This window comes from Pipistrellus hanaki, assembly GCF_964339955.1.
Source record: "Pipistrellus hanaki genome assembly, chromosome: 18".
Lineage (NCBI taxonomy): Eukaryota > Metazoa > Chordata > Mammalia > Chiroptera > Vespertilionidae > Pipistrellus > Pipistrellus hanaki.
The window spans coordinates 11,459,144-11,477,615 of record NC_140520.1 but is presented as its reverse complement, the minus strand read 5'-3'; the positions used below and the strand labels follow the sequence as shown (position 1 = coordinate 11,477,615).

At 52.0% G+C, this 18,472-nt stretch overlaps 3 protein-coding genes across 3 annotated transcripts; 2 read left to right on the top strand and 1 right to left on the bottom strand.

Moving 5' to 3' along the window:
* Positions 1-97: 97 nt before the first annotated feature.
* Positions 98-2,815, top strand: LOC311612981 (protein MENT). The gene is made up of 2 exons (XM_084866435.1): positions 98-1,151; positions 2,660-2,815. The coding sequence occupies exons 1-2, from the start codon at positions 105-107 to the stop codon at positions 2,690-2,692; spliced, it is 1,080 nt and encodes a 359-aa protein (XP_084722561.1). The 5' UTR covers positions 98-104; the 3' UTR covers positions 2,693-2,815.
* Positions 2,816-3,181: 366 nt separating this feature from the next.
* Positions 3,182-10,956, bottom strand: CDC42SE1 (CDC42 small effector 1). Its single transcript, XM_084866452.1, has 5 exons — positions 10,798-10,956; positions 7,330-7,630; positions 6,671-6,781; positions 5,639-5,727; positions 3,182-5,364 (listed from the first exon to the last, which is right to left on the bottom strand). The coding sequence occupies exons 2-4, from the start codon at positions 7,381-7,383 to the stop codon at positions 5,653-5,655; spliced, it is 240 nt and encodes a 79-aa protein (XP_084722578.1). The 5' UTR covers positions 7,384-7,630; positions 10,798-10,956; the 3' UTR covers positions 3,182-5,364; positions 5,639-5,652.
* Positions 10,957-12,138: 1,182 nt separating this feature from the next.
* Positions 12,139-18,226, top strand: MLLT11 (MLLT11 transcription factor 7 cofactor). The gene is made up of 2 exons (XM_084866320.1): positions 12,139-12,265; positions 16,961-18,226. Exon 2 carries the CDS (start codon positions 16,967-16,969, stop codon positions 17,237-17,239), a length of 273 nt encoding a protein of 90 aa, XP_084722446.1. The 5' UTR covers positions 12,139-12,265; positions 16,961-16,966; the 3' UTR covers positions 17,240-18,226.
* The last annotated feature ends 246 nt before the right edge of the window (positions 18,227-18,472 follow it).

Here is an 18,472-nt window from a genome sequence, read left to right as displayed (position 1 = left end):
GTGGTGAGAGCAGAAGGGAAGGGAAGGGAGGGAGCGAGAGTAGGAGCCCGGCCCGGCCTCGGTCCCTGGCCTCCCTCCCAGCCCCACACCCACCGTCCAGCCCCATGGTCCCCGCGCTGCTCTGGGCCCTGCTGCTGCTGAGCCTGGGGACCGAGGCGGTGGTGGCGGGGGCCCAAGGCCCGACTGCAGCCGGGAGGCAGCCGGCCCGGCTCCGCTCCCGGGGCCCGCCGACCCGCAACTACCGGCCCACGCCCCGCGCCGGCGGCCCCCCGAAGCGAAGGGTGATAATGGAGGATGAGGACGACGAATCGGCCACCGCCGACCGCCTGGCAGGCCCCGCCGTGGACGAGCTCTTGGCCTCCACGGTGTCCACGGACATGAACAGGTTGCGGTCCTGGGAGCAAGATCAGGACGGGTCCCTGGAGGAGGGGGTCGTGATCAACGCCCAGAAGAACAACAGCCAGGCGGGGCTTGAGGGCAGGCCTTCCACGACCACGAGGAGGTTCAGCTCGAGGTTTGCAGCGAACATCCAGGAGCCGGAGTACAGGCTGGCCACCAGCCTGCCGCCCGAAGACTGGAACACGGAGCACCGGGCGCTGTACGACACCAGCCTGGCCGGCTGGTCCACCGCGGGGTCCACCCCCAGGCGCTGGTCCCGCGTCCCACTCACCTCCGCGCCGCCTCCCGAGGAGCTGCGGCTGGTGCTGATGCCCTGGGGCCCGTGGCACTGCCACTGCCAGTCGGGCACCATGAGCAGGACCCGGGCCGGGAGGCTGCAGGGCCTTTCGGGGCGCCTTCGAGTCGGGGCCCTGAGCCAGCTCCGCACAGAGCACCGGCCTTGCACCTACCGTCAATGCCGCTGCGATCGGCGCCTGGAGGAGTGCCCCCTGGACTCGGCCCTCTGGCCTGAGACTCAGACCACCACCACCACTACCCCCACCACCACCACCACCACCCCCGCCCCCGCCCCCATCCTCACCGCCACCACCACCACCACCACCTCCTCTAGGCCCATGTTCAGCCATAGCACCAGATACAACTTCAGCCCCGGCCCCAGCCCCAGCCCAGCGCTTCTGTTTTGGAGGCATGTCAGGGCGGGGCTGGAGGACATTTGGAACAGCCTCTCTTCAGTGTTCATACGGATGCAACCAGTAAGTGTCTGGTGATGAGCCAGGATCTTGGTGGATAGCTCTGCAAAGTCCTGAACCAGCCCGTGTGCTTGCATGAACTGTTCCTTACTGTACTTGTCTGCTTACTGGTTCTTAATATGCATTGGTTTATTCACGTTATTGTTGGCCATGAATTCCACCTGCTACATCTTTTTTCTTTTTAAAAAATATTTTTATTGATTTCTTACGGAGTGGAAGAGAGAGAGAGAGAGAGTTAGAAACATTGATGAGAGAGAATCATCAGCTGCCTCTTGCACACCCCCCTGCAACCAAGGTACACGCCCTTGACCAGCATGGAACCTGGCACCTTTCAGTCCGCAGGCTGATGCTCTATCCACTGAGCCAAACTGGTTTCGGCTCACCTGTTGCCTAACTGGTTGGTCATTAGGCAACATGTATTATTGGCCACTAGATGATAATTGACCAAATTGTTAAGATTGTAGATTATAAAGAATTTTTGATGCAGATAATTAATGGATAGGTGAGATAATTAAGTTTTCAGCTTATTTATGCAACTTTAACAGTAACAACAAGCCAACATTTGAGGTCTTGCTAGATGCACTTTACCTGGGTCAATCCTATGAGGTATTGTTATCCCCACTTTACAACGGAAGAAATGAAGGTTTATTAAGCTAGTAAGTGGCAGATACAGAATTTTTAAAAAATATATATATTTTATTGATTTTTTACAAAGAGGAAAGGAGGATAGAGAGAAACATTGATGAGAGAGAGACATTGATTCAGCTGCTTCTTGCACACTTCTTGATGGGGATGTGCCCACAACCAAGGCATATGCCCTGACCTGAATCGAACCCTTCAGTCCACAGGCTGATGCTCTATCCCCTGAGCCAAAAATTAGGGCCATGGTCATCAAACTGCGGCTCACGAGCCACATGCAGCTCTTTGGCCTCTTGAGTATGACTCTTCCACAAAATACCACGGCCTGGGCGAGTCTATTTTGAAGTGGCGTTAGAAGATTCATTTTTAAAAATTTGGCTCTCAAAAGAAATTTCTATCGTTGTACTGTTGATATTTGGCTTTGTTGACTACTGAGTTTGCTGACCACTGGGTTAGGGCAAGAGTAGAATTTAAACCAGGTTTGATACTAGTGTCGATGCACTTAACCATCACTATCCCCAAGAATTGTTCTGGTATTATTCTCAGCAACTTAAGAATTTTCAAGGAAGGACAGTCCTCTGCTTTACCAAAAGAACTACCAAGAGCTCTAATTGACCTGCTAAAATATTTTCAATGGATAGAATGACAGGCCCTTTGGGGAAAGAGGAAGGAAAATAAAATGTATGCATGGTCATTTTAATGGTTTTTGTGTTTCTCCTGTGTCCAAAGCCATCATTCATTATAAAAAGGCATCAATAGGGGGCAGTAGTGTCGAGGGAATGAGGGTTTGTGGGCAGTGGGAGAAGCAAGAAAAAACGAAATAGGTGTCATTATAATATTCCCCCTTTTCTCTATTTTGTTTCCTTACCCAGATAGACAGAAACCGGAGGTTAATGGCCACTTGATCTGCAAGAAGAGGTGTCAGCATCTCAACCTCTCCTCCCCTTCCAATCCCAGCACCCACTGGGTATTTTTAGTACAAAAAAACAAAACTAGAAGAAAAAAAAAACAACCATTGTTTGATCTTGTGTCTTTTTAGAGGTATGAGGGAGGAGAGACCAAAAATTTTGTGAAACTGAACTGGGTAGCTACCAGCATCTGGCTTGGGCATCTCCTGTCCCCAGGATAAAATGTTTGTTGTTCATCTTCCTTATTTCCAATGTTGTTGTTTTTTTAAACAAGTACTTCTTTTTAAAAAAGATCTCAGATGAATGTCAAGCAGGAGTTGAGCCCTTAGATCATGGTCGTCTTGCCTTCATAATACTTAGCTTTCTTTTTCCCTCAAAAAGGACAAATGGTACAAAATCCCACATTAGCCCCTTTCTAGGAGTTACCCTTCATCAGCCATGCCTATTGTTTAATCCAATATACACCTGGAGTGATTACTCTGTGACTATTTTGCTTAAACTTTTTATTTGAAAAGTATATTTAGAGTCCAACACACTCTCAATATAAATTATGACTCTCAAACCCATTCCCATCACTCAAATTTCGTTAAAGTGATGGTAGCACACACATAAGAGAAGGTAGCTGAGAGAGAGAGAACCAAAGAAAAGACTGTGTCCAAAGAACTGGCATAAGAATAAGGCTAAAGATCAGGGAGACCAGATCCCAGGAGCCCCCCTCTTTCTACCCTCTCCTGTCAACCCTTTCGATCTAGTAAAACCCTCATGCTACGCTGAGCAACAAGATGAACTACTTTCAGAGCGACTCGCTTGACTGGAACAGAGTACATTTGGAATGTTTTCTCTACGAGCAATCTTTGACCTTGAAAAACTTTAAGAAATACACTGAAACTTGAAAAAATTAGAGCCTCGGTCACTGTAGGTGGGGGCAAACTTCAAGATGGTGAAATCGGCAGAGTGGATCCCCACTCCCATATTCCTGATCCCCAACTACCACTGCCACCATGCTTCCTGTTACTGAGAGACCCCTGCGTTCTGGACACAGAGCAGGCAGGAGCTGCTCTGTCCTGTTCTGCCTTCCTAGTCTCCCTGCAAAAAAGGGGGCAGAACAAAGCACACCTGAGAACACGGAAAGTGCCTGAAGACCCTGCTCCTCCATTCCTTTCCCACCGAACGCAGACAACTGGGCCAGGTGGAGAGTTCTTCAGACAAAGCTCCCTGAGTCTTATTTGTGCCTGGTTCCAGGACTAGGGCACAGAAATAGAGCTTCAAGTTCGGGGAGAACAGTGCTGGGGTGTCTGGCTCTACTGCTTTTCTCTCCCTCCCCCCATCCCACCACTGCAGGAGCCCCTCCTCCACTGAGCAAGGAGGGAGAAACACGCCCATCACAATGAATAAAAAATTGTTTGGAGATTACTAAGCCTACTTTATAGGGGGTCTAGCTCATCAAGGCTCAGGCTTAGGATGAATGATGGGATGGGGGAGTGGCAGGGATAAAAATCACGAGAATAAATATGTGGATTCTAGACCACTGGCTCTCAGTTGGGGTGCTTTTGGCCCCTGGGAGGCACTTGGCAATGTCAGGAGACAGTTCTGGTTGTGATAACTAGGGTGGGCCAGGGACACTGCTATACATCCTATAATGCACAGGACAGTCCCTCAGGACTAAGAATTTTCCAGCCCAAAATGTGAGGATTGCAAGATTCCTAAACTCCCAGATGATCGTTTTCAATCAATTTAACTCCCCACCTCCCCTCCTCCATGGTCAGGAAGGAAGTCCACCTGAGACAGAACTCCTAGTTTCCTGCAATCCGGATTTCTCTCCAGCTCCCCCTTCCGCCTCTTCCTGGGCCAGCAGGGAGGTGGGCAGAGGGCAGGCCAGGTCCCCAAGACCTAACTGGAATGTCACCAGGTTGAGACCCATCTCTGAAGTCTTATTCAGTGGGGAACAATCAGGTTCCTAACAGGAATGAGGGTAAGGACAGAGGTAGTAGCAGGGTGGGGGTAATTAAGAGAATGCATCTTAAATTTACTTTTTAATTAATTTTTAAAAAGGAAAGATACTGGGGGGCTAGCAATGCTACAGAAACAGGGTTAGAGGCCTACCTAGAGAAAGACGCTGGTGTTGGCAGAGAGACACTGAAGAGCTGTGAGCTTAAGGTCTGAGATTTAAAGAGAGTAGACTAGGCAGTGGTCACCCTCCCAGGCCCTGCTTGAGGTCTGCTTCAGTTCATTCCAGAAGGAAGGAGAAGGGCAGAGAGGTAGGGAGCTTCTCAGCAAAGCCAGCTTCAGCTTGGTAACCTCACCCACCTGCCATTTAAGGGCAACAAGGTTAATAGTTTAAAAACAGGTGGCACCCAGACTGTCATTCAGGAGGAGGGAACTCATTCCTGGTTTCCAGAAACTCCTATTTCAGATCTGAGAGTGTCCGGGGCTTCAGCTGAGCTCCTCTGGCCAACCAGTAGTTACTTGGTCAGTCCTGCTGCCTTGACCCCGTCTCCAGGAGGGGCTACAGCCAGAGGAAGCAGAGGGAGTCCAGCCCCCAAGCCTTTTGAGGCACTATCAGGCAGATAAGGAAGAAGGGACCTTGAGGACTCTGGTTCTCGGAGGATCTGGTGGAGGCAGCATCTCTTCTGGGCTGGGCACAGAGTGGAGACTTCAGACAGCAAAAACTGATTTGAAAAAAAAAAGAAAAAGAAAAAAATTAGTCTCAAAGGAAACCCAGGTCTCAGGGAGAAAGGCAACACCTGGTGCAGACCATTTCCATCGGGCGCTCTTTCCTCTATTCCTGTCCGCACATCCCTTTCTCTCAGCTTTTCTGGATCCCACATTACTACGGTAACTCTCCCGGCCTAATTCTTCCTCCCCTTGCTTCCCTTTCTTGCAGAAGATCGGGGTTCAAGGCAGAGCCTCAGCAGGTGTTGGAGGTGTTCTCTAGTGACTCACCATTCCTGTGGGGGCTACAAGCCCCTAGAATTGCTCCATGGCCTGTCTCGGTTTCCCTTGGACCTCATCTGCTCCTGAACAGCACCTGTCTGTGGAAAAGCACATGTGACACCTCCTGAGTCTTTGCGTCGACATCACAGGAAGAATCTCCCCTGTGCCCTCCATGGACAAGGGTGACCCCAGCTTCCTGAAGATAAAATCATCTGGAAAGGTGAAAATTAATCTCCATTCTTCCAAGGGAGGTTCCCATGCCTCCCTTCACACTGGCCTTTGTGAGGATGAGATATAAATTAGTCTTTTACACCCTGGTTGGTGTGGCTCAGTTGGTTAGAGCATGGTTCCATACACTGAAAGGTCACGGGTTCGATTCCCAGTCAGAGCACATACCCACATTGTGGGTTGATTCCCCCATCGGGGCATGTGCAGGACGCAACCACTTGATGTTTCACTCTCACATCAAAGTTCCTCTCCCTTCCTCTCTCTCTAAAATTAAAGCATGTCCTTGGGTGAAGACTAAAAAAAAAAAAAAAAAATTATTCTTTTACTAAAAAGATCCTCCCACAAAGCACCCTATCATAGTTATCTAAGCTTTGCAATTGGTGAAAAGACTCCTCCACTATCTCCATCCCCATTTCTCTTATTTTGAGAGCAAAATACATATTAGATGTTATTTAGGACAGAGGTGCTTGGCCTTTTTCCTGCCCCACCACTCCCACCCACAATGTGACTTACTATAAGCGCTGAGACAACAGATCTCAATGAACAGAAGGAAGGGATACAGTTTTTGGAAAAAGCCATCCAAGTAACTCTTAAAGACATACATATACATCTCCCACCCCAATTAACAACCATCTGTCAACGATAAAGGCCAGAGACCTGAAATGCCAAGGCCCCAGGCTTAGGCAACTGGTGGCCAGATCTGGAACCCTCGCTTCTTACTTCCCCATCAAGGATTCGGTTATGACCCCTGCTCGAACTTTCAAAGAGGAACGGTCCCAGGCCACAACCCCATCGCAAACATCCCCTGATTACCATGGCGAGGCCATCTCCGGCCCCCATCTCCCCGGAGCCGATGTGCGTCAGGTGGACAAAATTCATCGGCTCCCCAATCATGGTCCGGTCGATCCGTCTCCTCTTCTTCTTCTGCTTGGAGAAAAGAGGGGAGTTATGTCTGGAAGGCCCTCCTGCAGGCACAGCGGAGGAAGGGAAAAAAAAAAAAAGAGGCTTGAAAACCACAGGGAAGAGCGAAGGCCCGGTAGGAAAGGGAATGTGGTGCTGTGATAGGGAAATAAATCACTAGGGAATGAAAGGCAAGGCTGGAACAACACAGAGAGGACACAGGCGGGGGGGAGGGCAGTGGCCTGCAGAGTGAGTGTGGACCAAGAAGGACACGCCAAAGTCACCCCTGGCTGATGAGGAAACAATGGGGAAAGCTGACAGGTAGTAAGCTCCACCTACACCCCCCACCCGCCTCACAAGGGACAGGAACAGGAAGTGGTAGCTAGGCCTCTTCGCTTCTCCCATCACCCAGCCAGTCCCCTTCATTTGGGCGGATTCCTGCCTCGCCACGGAACCGATCCTGACGGAGAGGGAGGCCAGAGGGTGCTTTGTAGACAGCCAGCGGGTCCTACATGGTGTGCCTGCGCCTCAGGACACGGTAACGGATTTCTGTACGGGGTGGGGAGACTCACCGGCTGGGGTTTCTCTACCACACAGCAGCCCAGTTTGTGCCAGAATTCACTCATGTTCCCCGCTGGTTCCAGTTTCCCTCCGCTGCCCGAGGCCCCACAGGGCTCTTGCTCTGGAGCCTGGACCGCCCACTCCTCACTCCCTGCAACCGGGGTTCACTCAGCACCACGGGGCTGGAGGGAGGAGAGTCCTCGGACCCTCAGCTGGGCAGTAAGGCCGGCGTCTCAGACCCTGAGAAAGCAGCAGGGCCAGGGGGTGAGCTGGGCGGGCAGGCACACAGTTCTCTTCCTCGGGCTTGGAATCCTGGAGGAGCAGGAAGGGGAGAGAGAAGAAGGTTAATGAGGAACCCCTCCCGCCTTGAGAAGCCCCCAGATCCGTATTCTCCCTTAAAAGCCCTAGTCCCGTACCCAACACTAACCCCCTCGCAGAGACTCTCAAAGACAGAAGAACCAAAGGACCCCTAGGGGTTAAGGAGTAGCAGCAGCTGATCCAAGGGAGAGAGGAAGGGGCTGGAAGCACCTGGGCGGAGAGGGTGGGCGGGGACCAAAGCATCCTGGCACAAATGAGCACTTGGGGGGAGGGGGTACCACAAGCTCTACCTCCTGTCTCCCTGGGCACAGGCAGAAGGGGAGGGGCGTAAAGTGCCTTTGAAGAGGAAATGGTGGTTTTTTGTTCTCACAAACAAGGCCTCCACCCCGTCCCTCCCTTTTTCCTTACCTTACCCCAACACCTCAATTTCCCCTAAGACCGTGCCCACCTCAGTCCTAGGTAACTAAGCACAGCAGGCTGGTCCTCAAGGAAGACCTTCCCCAGGCAGAGATGTCTCCCCTCCTTCTAGTCCCGCCCTGGTTCCTCCTCATTTCCCTCCACTGAGATCCACCCCTCCCCCCAAAGACACTGAACGGTTCCTTTGTGACTTGACCTTGAGATCTCTCCTCAAGGCTGCACTCTCTCTCTCTCTCTCTCTTTTCCTGTGATACAGGGCACTCCTGTATGTTCACCGCTGTTTGCACATATGTGACATGGCCGTATCTCCATGCGTGTCTTGTGCACAGGTTGCAGGCCAGGAGAAATCTCTTTCCAGCCTCCCCTCCCTCTTCACACGTCCGATCCTGTCTCTCTCGCTCCCTGTCTCCTCCCCTCATGCTGTGACCTGTTCTCTCCTCCCTCCTCACCACTTCCATTCCCATCGTCATCAGCCAACCAGATCCAGGGTACTTTCCAAAGCATTAGTGCCCATGGAAGAACTTTCGGTTCTGCCAGCCAGCGTAGGGCACACCGAGTGTCTCTGTCCTCACTGCCTTTTCCCAGGCCTGTGACGCAGGCAAGCTCCATCTCCAAACAGGCAGCTTTAGAGTATTTACAGACACTATAGATGCAGGAATATGCATCTCCTGTCCCTCCAGTCCCAGGCCCTGAACCCTGAAGCTCTGGCATCCTAGACTGATGTAAGAACTGAGCTGTTTTAAAAAGCCCCGGGATGAGATCACACACACACTGGAGACGGAGCTTCTGAGGAAGCGAAGGACCCAGGAGCTGGGCTTTCTGAACTTCCCTTCCCACCAGCGGAGGGAGGAGCTAGGAGGCCGGTGGAAGCCAGAACACAGCTGTCCAGAGAGGGGAGCTGTGGTCAATGGGGAAGTCGGTGGGTCGGTCACAGGGTTTGTAGTGGTGGTGGTGGCAGCCTGCCGTGAGGGCTGGAGGCAGGCGGGGAGGGGGGGGGGGGGGATGATGGAGAAAACAATGGAGAATCAGAGGAAACCCCCAACACCACCCGACAGGCTGTGCTGAGCCTGGACTCTCCCCAACACACACACACACACACACACCCCCGGGGCTCAAAGCTGAGTGGACAGAAGTGCATGGTGGGAGGAGAGAGAAGGAAAGAGGGGGAGAGGAGGGAGAGGAAGGAGAGGAGGAGAGGGAGAGGGAGAGGGGCAATGCAGGGAACAAGGACGGTTCTGTTCCTTTTGCAGGGACCTGGCCAGAGCTGGGTGGAGGGAAAGTGTGTGTGTGGGACTTGGCATGAAATGGCCAACGATGATGAGAAGTGACCAGGAAATTCCATTCCCCAGGACCGTGGTCTGCAAACTGCGGCTCCCGAGCCACACACTGCTCTTTGGCCCCTAGAGTGTGGCTCTCCCACAAAATACCGCGGCCTGGGCGAGTCTATTTTGAAGAAGTGGCGTTAGAAGAAGTTGAAGTTTTAAAAATTTGGCTCTGAAAAGAAATTTCAATGGTTGTACTGTGGATATTTGGCTCTGCTGACTACTGAGTTTGCTGACCACGGGTCTAGGACACAGGACATAAGGGAGGGGTGATGTCAGAGTGTGGAGAAGACGGGGCAGGGTGAAACTGGGGCTGGGAGGGTGGGGAGAACAGAAAAGTAAGAGTGATTGGCGGCCACTCTCATTCTTTAATTTTAAAAATGTCTAAAGATGAGTTGAGAAAAAATCTAGTCCTGAGCTGGCAAGCCCAGGAGAAGGTACCAAGCCCACTGTGCACCGTTTCAGTCCCGCACTGCAGGGGAAACAGGGGGAGGGATCAGGGTGGATCACACAAGCCCATATCCTGAGGAGTTCTGAGAACCGGGCCTCAGTCCCAAATAGGAAGGGTGGCCTGCAGCCGGGAAGACGCCAAGGTCACCCCGGGGCTGAGGGGCTCGGCAGCTGCGGAACTGTTGGGGGGCGGGATGGGAGGAAGGCTCAGGGAGGAAGGATGTTCAGAGGTAGCTCCCCGGTCCTGTTCCAGCCCCAAACCGGTTCTCCCGGTCCCGCTGCCTGCAGCCCCAAGGCCTCCAGCCCGCTGCCTGACAAGCCTTCACAGGCAGCAGCTGGAGAGAGAGCGGGGAGAACGGAGGGCACCGAACCCGGGCTGCCGCTGGTCCCCCGCGGGCCTCCAGACACGGGGAGCCCCTGGGGGCTCTCGGGACGAAGGGGGTACACCCCGCTTTCCAGGCATCCGCCCCAGGGGAGGCCTGGCGGGGCTCAGGATGACACCGAAGCAGGCCCTAACGCCCCCTCCCCCCAGGACGCTGTCATTTGTCTCCACGGCCGCCGACCGCCCCGCCAGACCCCGACCTCTCCGCTGCCCCTCCCCACGCTGATCCAGGCCGGGGACCCCCCCGCCCGGCGCACCTTCCGGGCATTGTCCCAGCCTCCCGGGGCCCCCGGTCTCGGATCAGACCTCCCCGGGCCCAGCCCGGCTCCGCTCGGTCCGCCCGAGGCCAGTGCGCCCCGGAGACCTCCCCTCCCGTCTCCCTAACGCCCCGGCCCCCGGCCCTTCTCCCCCTCCGGGGCCGCACCGGGGCGGGTACTCAGGGGACGCACCCCTTTTCCCACCGACCCAGCCGGCCCGCGGCCCGTACCCCCACCCCCACCCCCACCCCCACCCCAGCCCAGCCCAGCCCAGCCCAGCATCCGGCCGGCCGGGCGGGCGGGGCGCCGCCGGGACCGGCCCCGCGGCCTCACCTGCTCGGCTCCGGCATCGGGGCGCCCGGCGGGAGCTGGTGGGGGGCTCCGGTCGGCGCCCGGCGGTGCGGGGTCCCGGGCTCGCTGCCGGCGCGGTGGGAGCCGAGGGCGGGCGGGCAGGGGTGGGGCCGGCCCAGGGCGGAAGCGGCGGCGGCGACGCGATTACGAAACCCGCCCGGCTGGGGGCGGGCGCAGGCTCCCTCCCCGGGCGGGGGCGGCGGGGAGGGCCTGGAGGAGGCGGGGGGGGGGGGGAAAGAGGGGGCCTGGGGGGGGCCCTGCAGGAGGCCTGGGGGGGCCTGGAGGAGGTCTGGGGGGGGCCCTGCAGGAGGCCTGGGGGGGCCCTGGAGGAGGTCTGGGGGTGGCCCTGCAGGAGGCCTGGGGGGGCCCTGGAGGAGGTCTGGGGGGGGCCCTGCAGGAGGTCTGGGGGGGGGGCCTGGAGGAGGCCTGGGGGGGGCCCTGCAGGAGGCCTGGGGGGGCCCTGGAGGAGGCCTGGGGGGGGCCCTGCAGGAGGCCTGGGGAGGCCCTGGAGGAGGTCTGGGGGGGGCCCTGCAGGAGGTCTGGGGGGGGGCCTGGAGGAGGTCTGGGGGTGGCCCTGCAGGAGGCCTGGGGGGGCCTGCAGGAGGTCTGGGGGGGCCTGGAGGAGGTCTGGGGGGGCCTGCAGGAGGTCTGGGGGGGCCTGGAGGAGGCCTGGGGGGGCCCCCGGCGCACTGTGGAGTGGGGGGGACCTGCCAGTGGGGACCGGGCACCCGAGCAGGGCCCCCCGGAATCGCACGTTGTCTCTGCGCGCCAGGCATGGCGAGGCAAAAGGAAACGGAGCCCTAACCCCCCGTGTCCCCCATACCCAACCAAGCGCCGGGTTTCCCAGGCGCAGCGCCTCCCCAGCCCCCATCTTCTGTGTTCCACCCCCGATGAGCGGGGCGCGGTTTAGGGGGGGGGGGGGGGCGAGCCGGAAGGGATGGATGAAGGATTTTACTGATTTTCGAAAATACTTGGGAGCCTGCAACCCTTGAGTTGGGGGATAAAGGGGCGCTTCTCCATGGTTGTCGAGTTGAGATGTTTAAGCCATAACCCTAGAAGCAGAACCTCGCATTTCCTTTAAAATAATCAGAGGGCAGTGACTGCTGATTCCGTGCACCCCGGTGGGCAGGGGGCGCCGGGAGGGCCGGGCGGTACCGCGGACCCACAAACCCCAGCTGCCTCCCGCCCGCCTGCCCCCGAAGGCGCTCGGAGCCTGTCGTCGGGATGAGCCGAGTCGGGCGGGAGGGGCGGGAGGCCCTCCGCCTCCTTGGGGGGGGGGGGGGGAGGCCTGCATTGCAGGGGGAGCGGCCGCCAGACAGTCCCTGAAGCGGGAGCGGGAAGACAAAGCCGGCTGAGCCCCCGCCGCCGCCTTCCTCTGCAGCCAGAGCAGGGACCGAGCCTGGGGTCCTCCCTCCATCTTTGGAACACACTGGTCACCCCCTGATCACAGGTAAACGGACCGGGGGAGGGGGACAGGAGACAGGGGGGCTGCAGAGAGGGAAGAGCAGCTGCTGCTGGTTAGGTGGAGGGATGAGGCTGGGGGGACAGTGCGGCCGGAGAGAAGGCGCCGCCGGGAACAACGGTAACCGGTTCACTTGTACCCGGTTTTACATCTCTCGCTCACATCTCCATCCATATATGCCTTATAATCCTGGACACAGGCATTAATTTTTAACAATTTACCTGTAGTTAGTTCTTGGCATTTATCTCATTTCAAGTACCTATTTGCCTATAATGTATTGTCCTGTGTGTTTTATCTTCAGCCTAGTTATCTCTATCTTCCTTTCAAGCTATAATTTATGTGGTTTTTGCGTGTGTGTGTGTTTTATGAATCTCTAGTCCTACTGTATTGCTCTAGCCTCTATTTCCCTGTTTCCTTTTTCTTTCTTTTTTTCTGTAGTGTTTTATTTATTTTTTTGTAGTGTTTTATTGATGTGTGTCTCCATAGGAGGCAGTTTGGGGGAAGGGATATGAGATAATATTGAGATGAATCCTTTCATTTCCTTTAATAATCTCCTCCCCATCTCAAACCCTTGCTCCCAAAAAGCAGCAGCTTGAGGGGGACGGTGGGGAAGGGGGGAGGGTCTCTGTGTTGGAGAACTACCTGATCCCCCATATTGAATTCGTACAGCACGCAAAAGCTAGTAGGCATGGGGACAGATGCTGGGACAGGAATGCTTATCTGCAGCCCAGTGGGATAAGTAGGGGAGGACATGGCTCTGAGGAAAAGCCAAGCCCAGAACGAGGCACAGATAGTGAGATGCCGGGGCGCTTCTGTTCCCCACCATCCCTGGTCCTTCCAGCCCGTGGTGGCAGCATGACACAGCAAAGCCTGGTTGGTAGACCTTGGATTCCCACGGCGGGGCTGGACAAAGGGTATTTGGGCGGGTCTGTGTGGTTCAGTGAGAGTGTGTCTTTTTATATATCTTTGCTAATCAAGCAAATGGGGAGGGGAAGAGCAAGCCAGCCGAAAAGAGACCTCTCGCAAAATTTAGGGTACTTAGGAATTAAATTCACATTGTATGACACTTTAAAATTTCATTATCAACGTAAAGGATATTTTAGCTTCCATTATCTGTGTAGTTAATGCTCTTGACTTGATTTTAAATGCTGTTAATACTTGTAGGAGCATCTTTCTCGAAAGTATTTGGTACTCTCTCTCTCTGTAGATGTCTCTGAGTCATAGCTAGAGATTTTAGGCCTGGTAAGTCGATATTTCCCTTAGCTTTTTTTAATTGTCAAGAGTAGCCCTGCCAGATACCCAGGGATTAGACAGCTTTGCGGCATATGCCGGCTGTAAGAAAGGGAGCGTTTGTCAGAGCCTTCCCCCTGTCTCGGCTTCTAGCTGGCTCTCCACTGCCTCTTGCATGTTCACCGTTCAGATCGGAACCACAGGAACAATCACTATAGCTGCTGAATATCTGCTCTTCAGGAACTAAGGATTCTTGCAAGTTTTGAGAATATTGGTATAGGATTACATAAAGCTAAAGGCAACTGTCTATGTACAACCCATCAAAAGAGTCCAGACTGGGAATTATGAGCCCTGGGTTCTATCCAAACTGACGGGGAGGCTTCACAAGTCACTGGATCATTTCTAAGGTGTTTGTAAAAATCTGTTAATCCCGCCCCCTCTGATGATTCGTTTTTTTTTTAATTTTATTTTTTTTAATTAAATTATTATCTGTGTACATATTTTACCATTGCCTCCCCCTCCCATACATACCCACCCTCCCAGAGTTTTGTGTCCATTGGTTGTACTTATATGCTTTTTTTTTTTTTTTTAAGAGCCTACTATGTTTGCCCAGCATTATACTAGGCTCTCACTGGAGAAGACCGGTAAGGGAGGGGATATAAAAGAAGCCAGCTATGTAGGCAAATAACTAGTAATATTAGTAAAATATCCCTGTCGGCAGAAGTAACATGTTGCCCCCTAAGGTTTCCTTCCTAGGATCTCTATAACCTGGTTGATTGGTTAATAGGTACAACCGTTTTTGTAACTCTCTGTGCACATGTCTCTGCAAATGGTTGTGGAGATGATCAGAGCTGACTATCTATCATAGGATGGTGACCTCACCTTTCTAGCATGTTCCTGCCCTGGCCCAGTCCCTGCATCGCATTCCTAAGCAGCCTCTCTGCTGGGGGTTTATTTTGGAGCTTGAACCTAAGATGACAAAGAGCAACTCAGCATTTGCTTTTAACTTTGAAAACATCTAAGTCTTGCCGAAACCGGTTTGGCTCAGTGGATAGAGAGTCAGCCTGCAGACTGAAAGGTCCCGGGTTCGATTCTGGTCAAGGGCATGTCCCTTGGTTGCGGGCACATCCCCAGTATGGGGTGTGCAGGAGGCAGCTGATTGATGATTCTCTCTCATCAATGTTTCTAACTGTCTATCCCTCTCTCTTCCTCTCTGTAAAAAATCAATAAAATATATTTTAAAAATAAAATAAGATTCTAAAAAAATAAAAATTAAAAATAAATAAAAATAAAAACATCTGAGTCTACCTACTTAAAACTCCCACGCTCACACGTAAACGTATTCTAGATTAATGCATTCTTTTTTTTTGTTTTTGTCTTTTTTAGAGACATTTCACTTTATATGGGTTGATATGGGGTTCTGTAGGGTACTGGTTATCATGTTTATCATGTTTTTGTTGTTTAGAATATATACATATACAATATATATAATATATATATTATATATATATATATATATATATCCTCACCCAATTATATTTTATTTTTTAAGGGGATGGGGACAGACACACACATTGATTTGAGACAGACACATAAATTGGTTGCCTCCCACTCACCCTGACCAGGTTCAGGGATTGAACCTGCAACTCAGACATGTGCCCGGGGATCGAACCCATGACCCTTTGGTGCCAGGGCCAATGCTCTAACCACTGAACATACCAGCCAGGGCTAGTTATGTCTGCCGAACACATTTTGGGACCTACTTTGGGCCACTATTTAGGCATCTCGAGGCCTGATGGGAGCCAGTGGAGCGTATTGGAGGAAGTCCTTTTGAAACAGGGTTCTATTTTTGGAGGCAGTGGAATGTGCTTTCTGCTCCTTTGGGAATGTTTCAACTAATGCTTCTTGCCCCTTCTCTTGGCTAGCAAGCAGCAGAGTGGAGGCTGCAGGGGGGTCTAACAGTCATAGAACATCGGGGGTATGGGAGGGATGAGCAGGAAGGGTGATAGAAATATTCATTACAGCATGGACAAGTATCTAATGCTGTTAAAGCCCTTTCTCCTCCCAATCTAACCTTTGCCTTACCTACCTGGGGTTTCTAACCCATTTGCTCTCACCATCATCAGATATATTCTAGCATTGTGACCAGAGAAGAGAGACCTGTTACAGCTAGGAAGACTCTTTTAGCTCCTGGGTTTTGTTTGGAAGCAGAGGTAGGTTAGAGAGAAATGGATAGGCTGTTAAAGCTTATCTGAGGACTAATAGATGGGAGTGGCCAGGTATTCATTGTATTAAATAAAGAGCAGGAGAAAATTAATCAGCAGCCTTGAATGTCTTTTGTGTGCAAAGCCCAGGCGCTTGGGAAGAAAGTGTAAAGTAGATTGGGTTTTCCCCTTGGGGATACTCTCAGTCTCCCGAAGGAGATAAGACTCTCCCTATACTTGTAACAGTGATCTGTAACCCCAAACTGAGAGAGGCAGGTCAAACTACAGCGGTAAGGCAGATGCTGGAAGAAATGGGTGGCTGGAGCTGAGTAAGTTTAAGGAAGTCCTCCTGAAAGAGGTGAGTTTATAATGGGATTTTATTTTAAGTTTTTAGACTTTTTTTTTAAAGAGAGAAACCCATACCAGTCAGGGCCATTGGGTTTATTCTTGTATGTGGGATTTACTGCAACCTTTGTGTATTAGGACAATACTTTAACCAACTGAGCCCTGGCCAGGGCTGTACGAGGGCATAGGAGAGAGGGAGGAAAACAGAAAGCCGAACTGTTCATGAAAGCCCTTTTTAGAGGTGCCATGACCTATTAAACCGAAGGCAGGCTGAACCGGTTTGGCTCAGTGGTAGAGTGTCGGCCTGCCGACTGAAAGGTCCCAGGTTCGATTCCGGTCAAGGGCATGTACATTGGTTTCGGACACATCCCGGTAGGGGTTGTGCAAGAGGCAGCTGACTGATGATTCTCTCTCATCGATGTTTCTAACTCTATTCTTCTCTCCTCCTCTCTGTAAAAAATCAATTTAAAAAATCAATCAATAAATAAATAAACCGAAGGCAGGAAGACGTTCTGTATTTGCAAACATATTAGGAATTCAGGGGGGAAATTCCTCTAGGGACTTGAGGGAGTCTTGAAACTTGGGTATTATTTTAAGATGGAAAGCGGAGTGAGTGATGAGAATAACGGTAGCAGAGATGTATTACTACTACTAGGCAGGATAGGGGCCAGATTCTGAAAGGCCTTGGAAACCAGCCTCAAGATTAACTTGAAACAGTAAATCAAGTCATTCCAAGTTGGGAAGAAGTGAGGAAATAGCAGGACATGGTAATAGAAGGTTCCCGAAACTTATCCCAGGGAACTTGGGGCCATTGGGGATGGAAAGATCCTAAGCAGGGAAAGGCCACGAAGGGACCACAAAGGGTTGGTTGCACCCAGAAGACTGACAAGTGGTTTCTTTTCAGGAAGGTATGAGGGACCCCGTGAGCAGCCAGTACAGCTCCTTTCTTTTCTGGAGGATGCCCATTCCCGAACTGGATCTGTCGGAGCTGGAAAGCCTGGGTCTATCAGATACATCCATCTACAAGGTCAAGGACAGCAGCGTTGGCAAAATGACCGGGCAAGCGGCCGGAACAGAGCCGGAGAAACACCCTGAAGGCGATGCCCTCCTTCAGTACAGCACCTTCAACTTCTGGAGGGCCCCCATCGCCAGCATCCACTCCTTCGAACTGGACTCGCTCTGAGCCCAAGCCTTCTCTCCCACCATGCCTGCATGGTCTCCCCCTTCCAGCCCTTTCCTCCCCATCCTTTCCCCTAGCAATCTTGCTTTCTTCCCTCTATTGTGTTGAGGTGGTGCTGATGAATTTGCCAGAGTTGTGTCTTATTTATTTATTTATTTATTTATTTATTTATTTATTGTGTCAGTTTCTCTCAAAAGCCCTCAAGTCACAAAGTAAAGGGTTCAAGCAATGGAGTAGTTATGTCCTACCTCCCCCTCTTCCATATTAATTCCAGAAAACAGGCCTGGTGGGGGCACCAGAGAGGAGTAGTATAAAGTGGAAGGGTTGATTTTCTTACGCTTGAGATTGTTCAGATTTTCCTAATTCCTTGCTCCAGGCCAGCAAACACAAATATTTCTTCAAGGGCGGAAGAGTACCTTGTCCATTTTGACATTATCTACTACAAGACAGTAGGATTTCTAAAAGGCTAAGGTGATAAGACGCTTGCTATTTGGCTTCTGCTCCTTTTTGTAATAAGTTCTTCTCAGAGAAATTGGGGATAAAGGTGTAAGAGGAATACTATATCTTGGAAAATGAAAATAGGGGGAAGCCCTGAATCGTTTCAGAAATAGCTACAAACTCTCTCGAAAGGGAGTTTCTTTTTTCAAGCCCACTCCCTTTACTATTTTGTTCCTAACCGCAGGTTGAAAACTTGAGGAAAGTCACTCAACTTCAAATCTTAAAATGCCATCTTGCTGACCCTTAAGATAACTGGTAAGGTTTTGATTCTGTTTCTAAAAGGCATTGGGTCGGTCCTTAATGTAGACTTGCCCTCTGCACTGGCCATGTACACTGATCCATGGGCCTCAGGCACAGTCCCTCAGCTGCCTTAAGGCCACGAAATGAGCAACCCCATGCTGACCCCACAGCCTGTTCCCACTCCCGTCCAAAGTGTTTGCTGCTGGTTTGTGCTGCATTGACTCATTTCTTTAATAAAGACATTCAACCCCAGGATTTGCCTTCTAGTTTTCTCTCTCCACAGGAAAAAAGGATTCCAAGGATTCCAAAAGTTAGCCTTGCTTTCACATTCAGCTGGTATATTTTTTTTTCTTTCAACTTTTAAGGAAGAATGATGTTTGAGTAGCCTTTGTACATTAAAACGATTGACTTGTGGTTGAAAAGGTAGGGAACAAGGGTGAAATCAGAATTATTTAGGGAGGAAGCTGTGACCCATCCCTCTGCTTGCCCACAGACGAC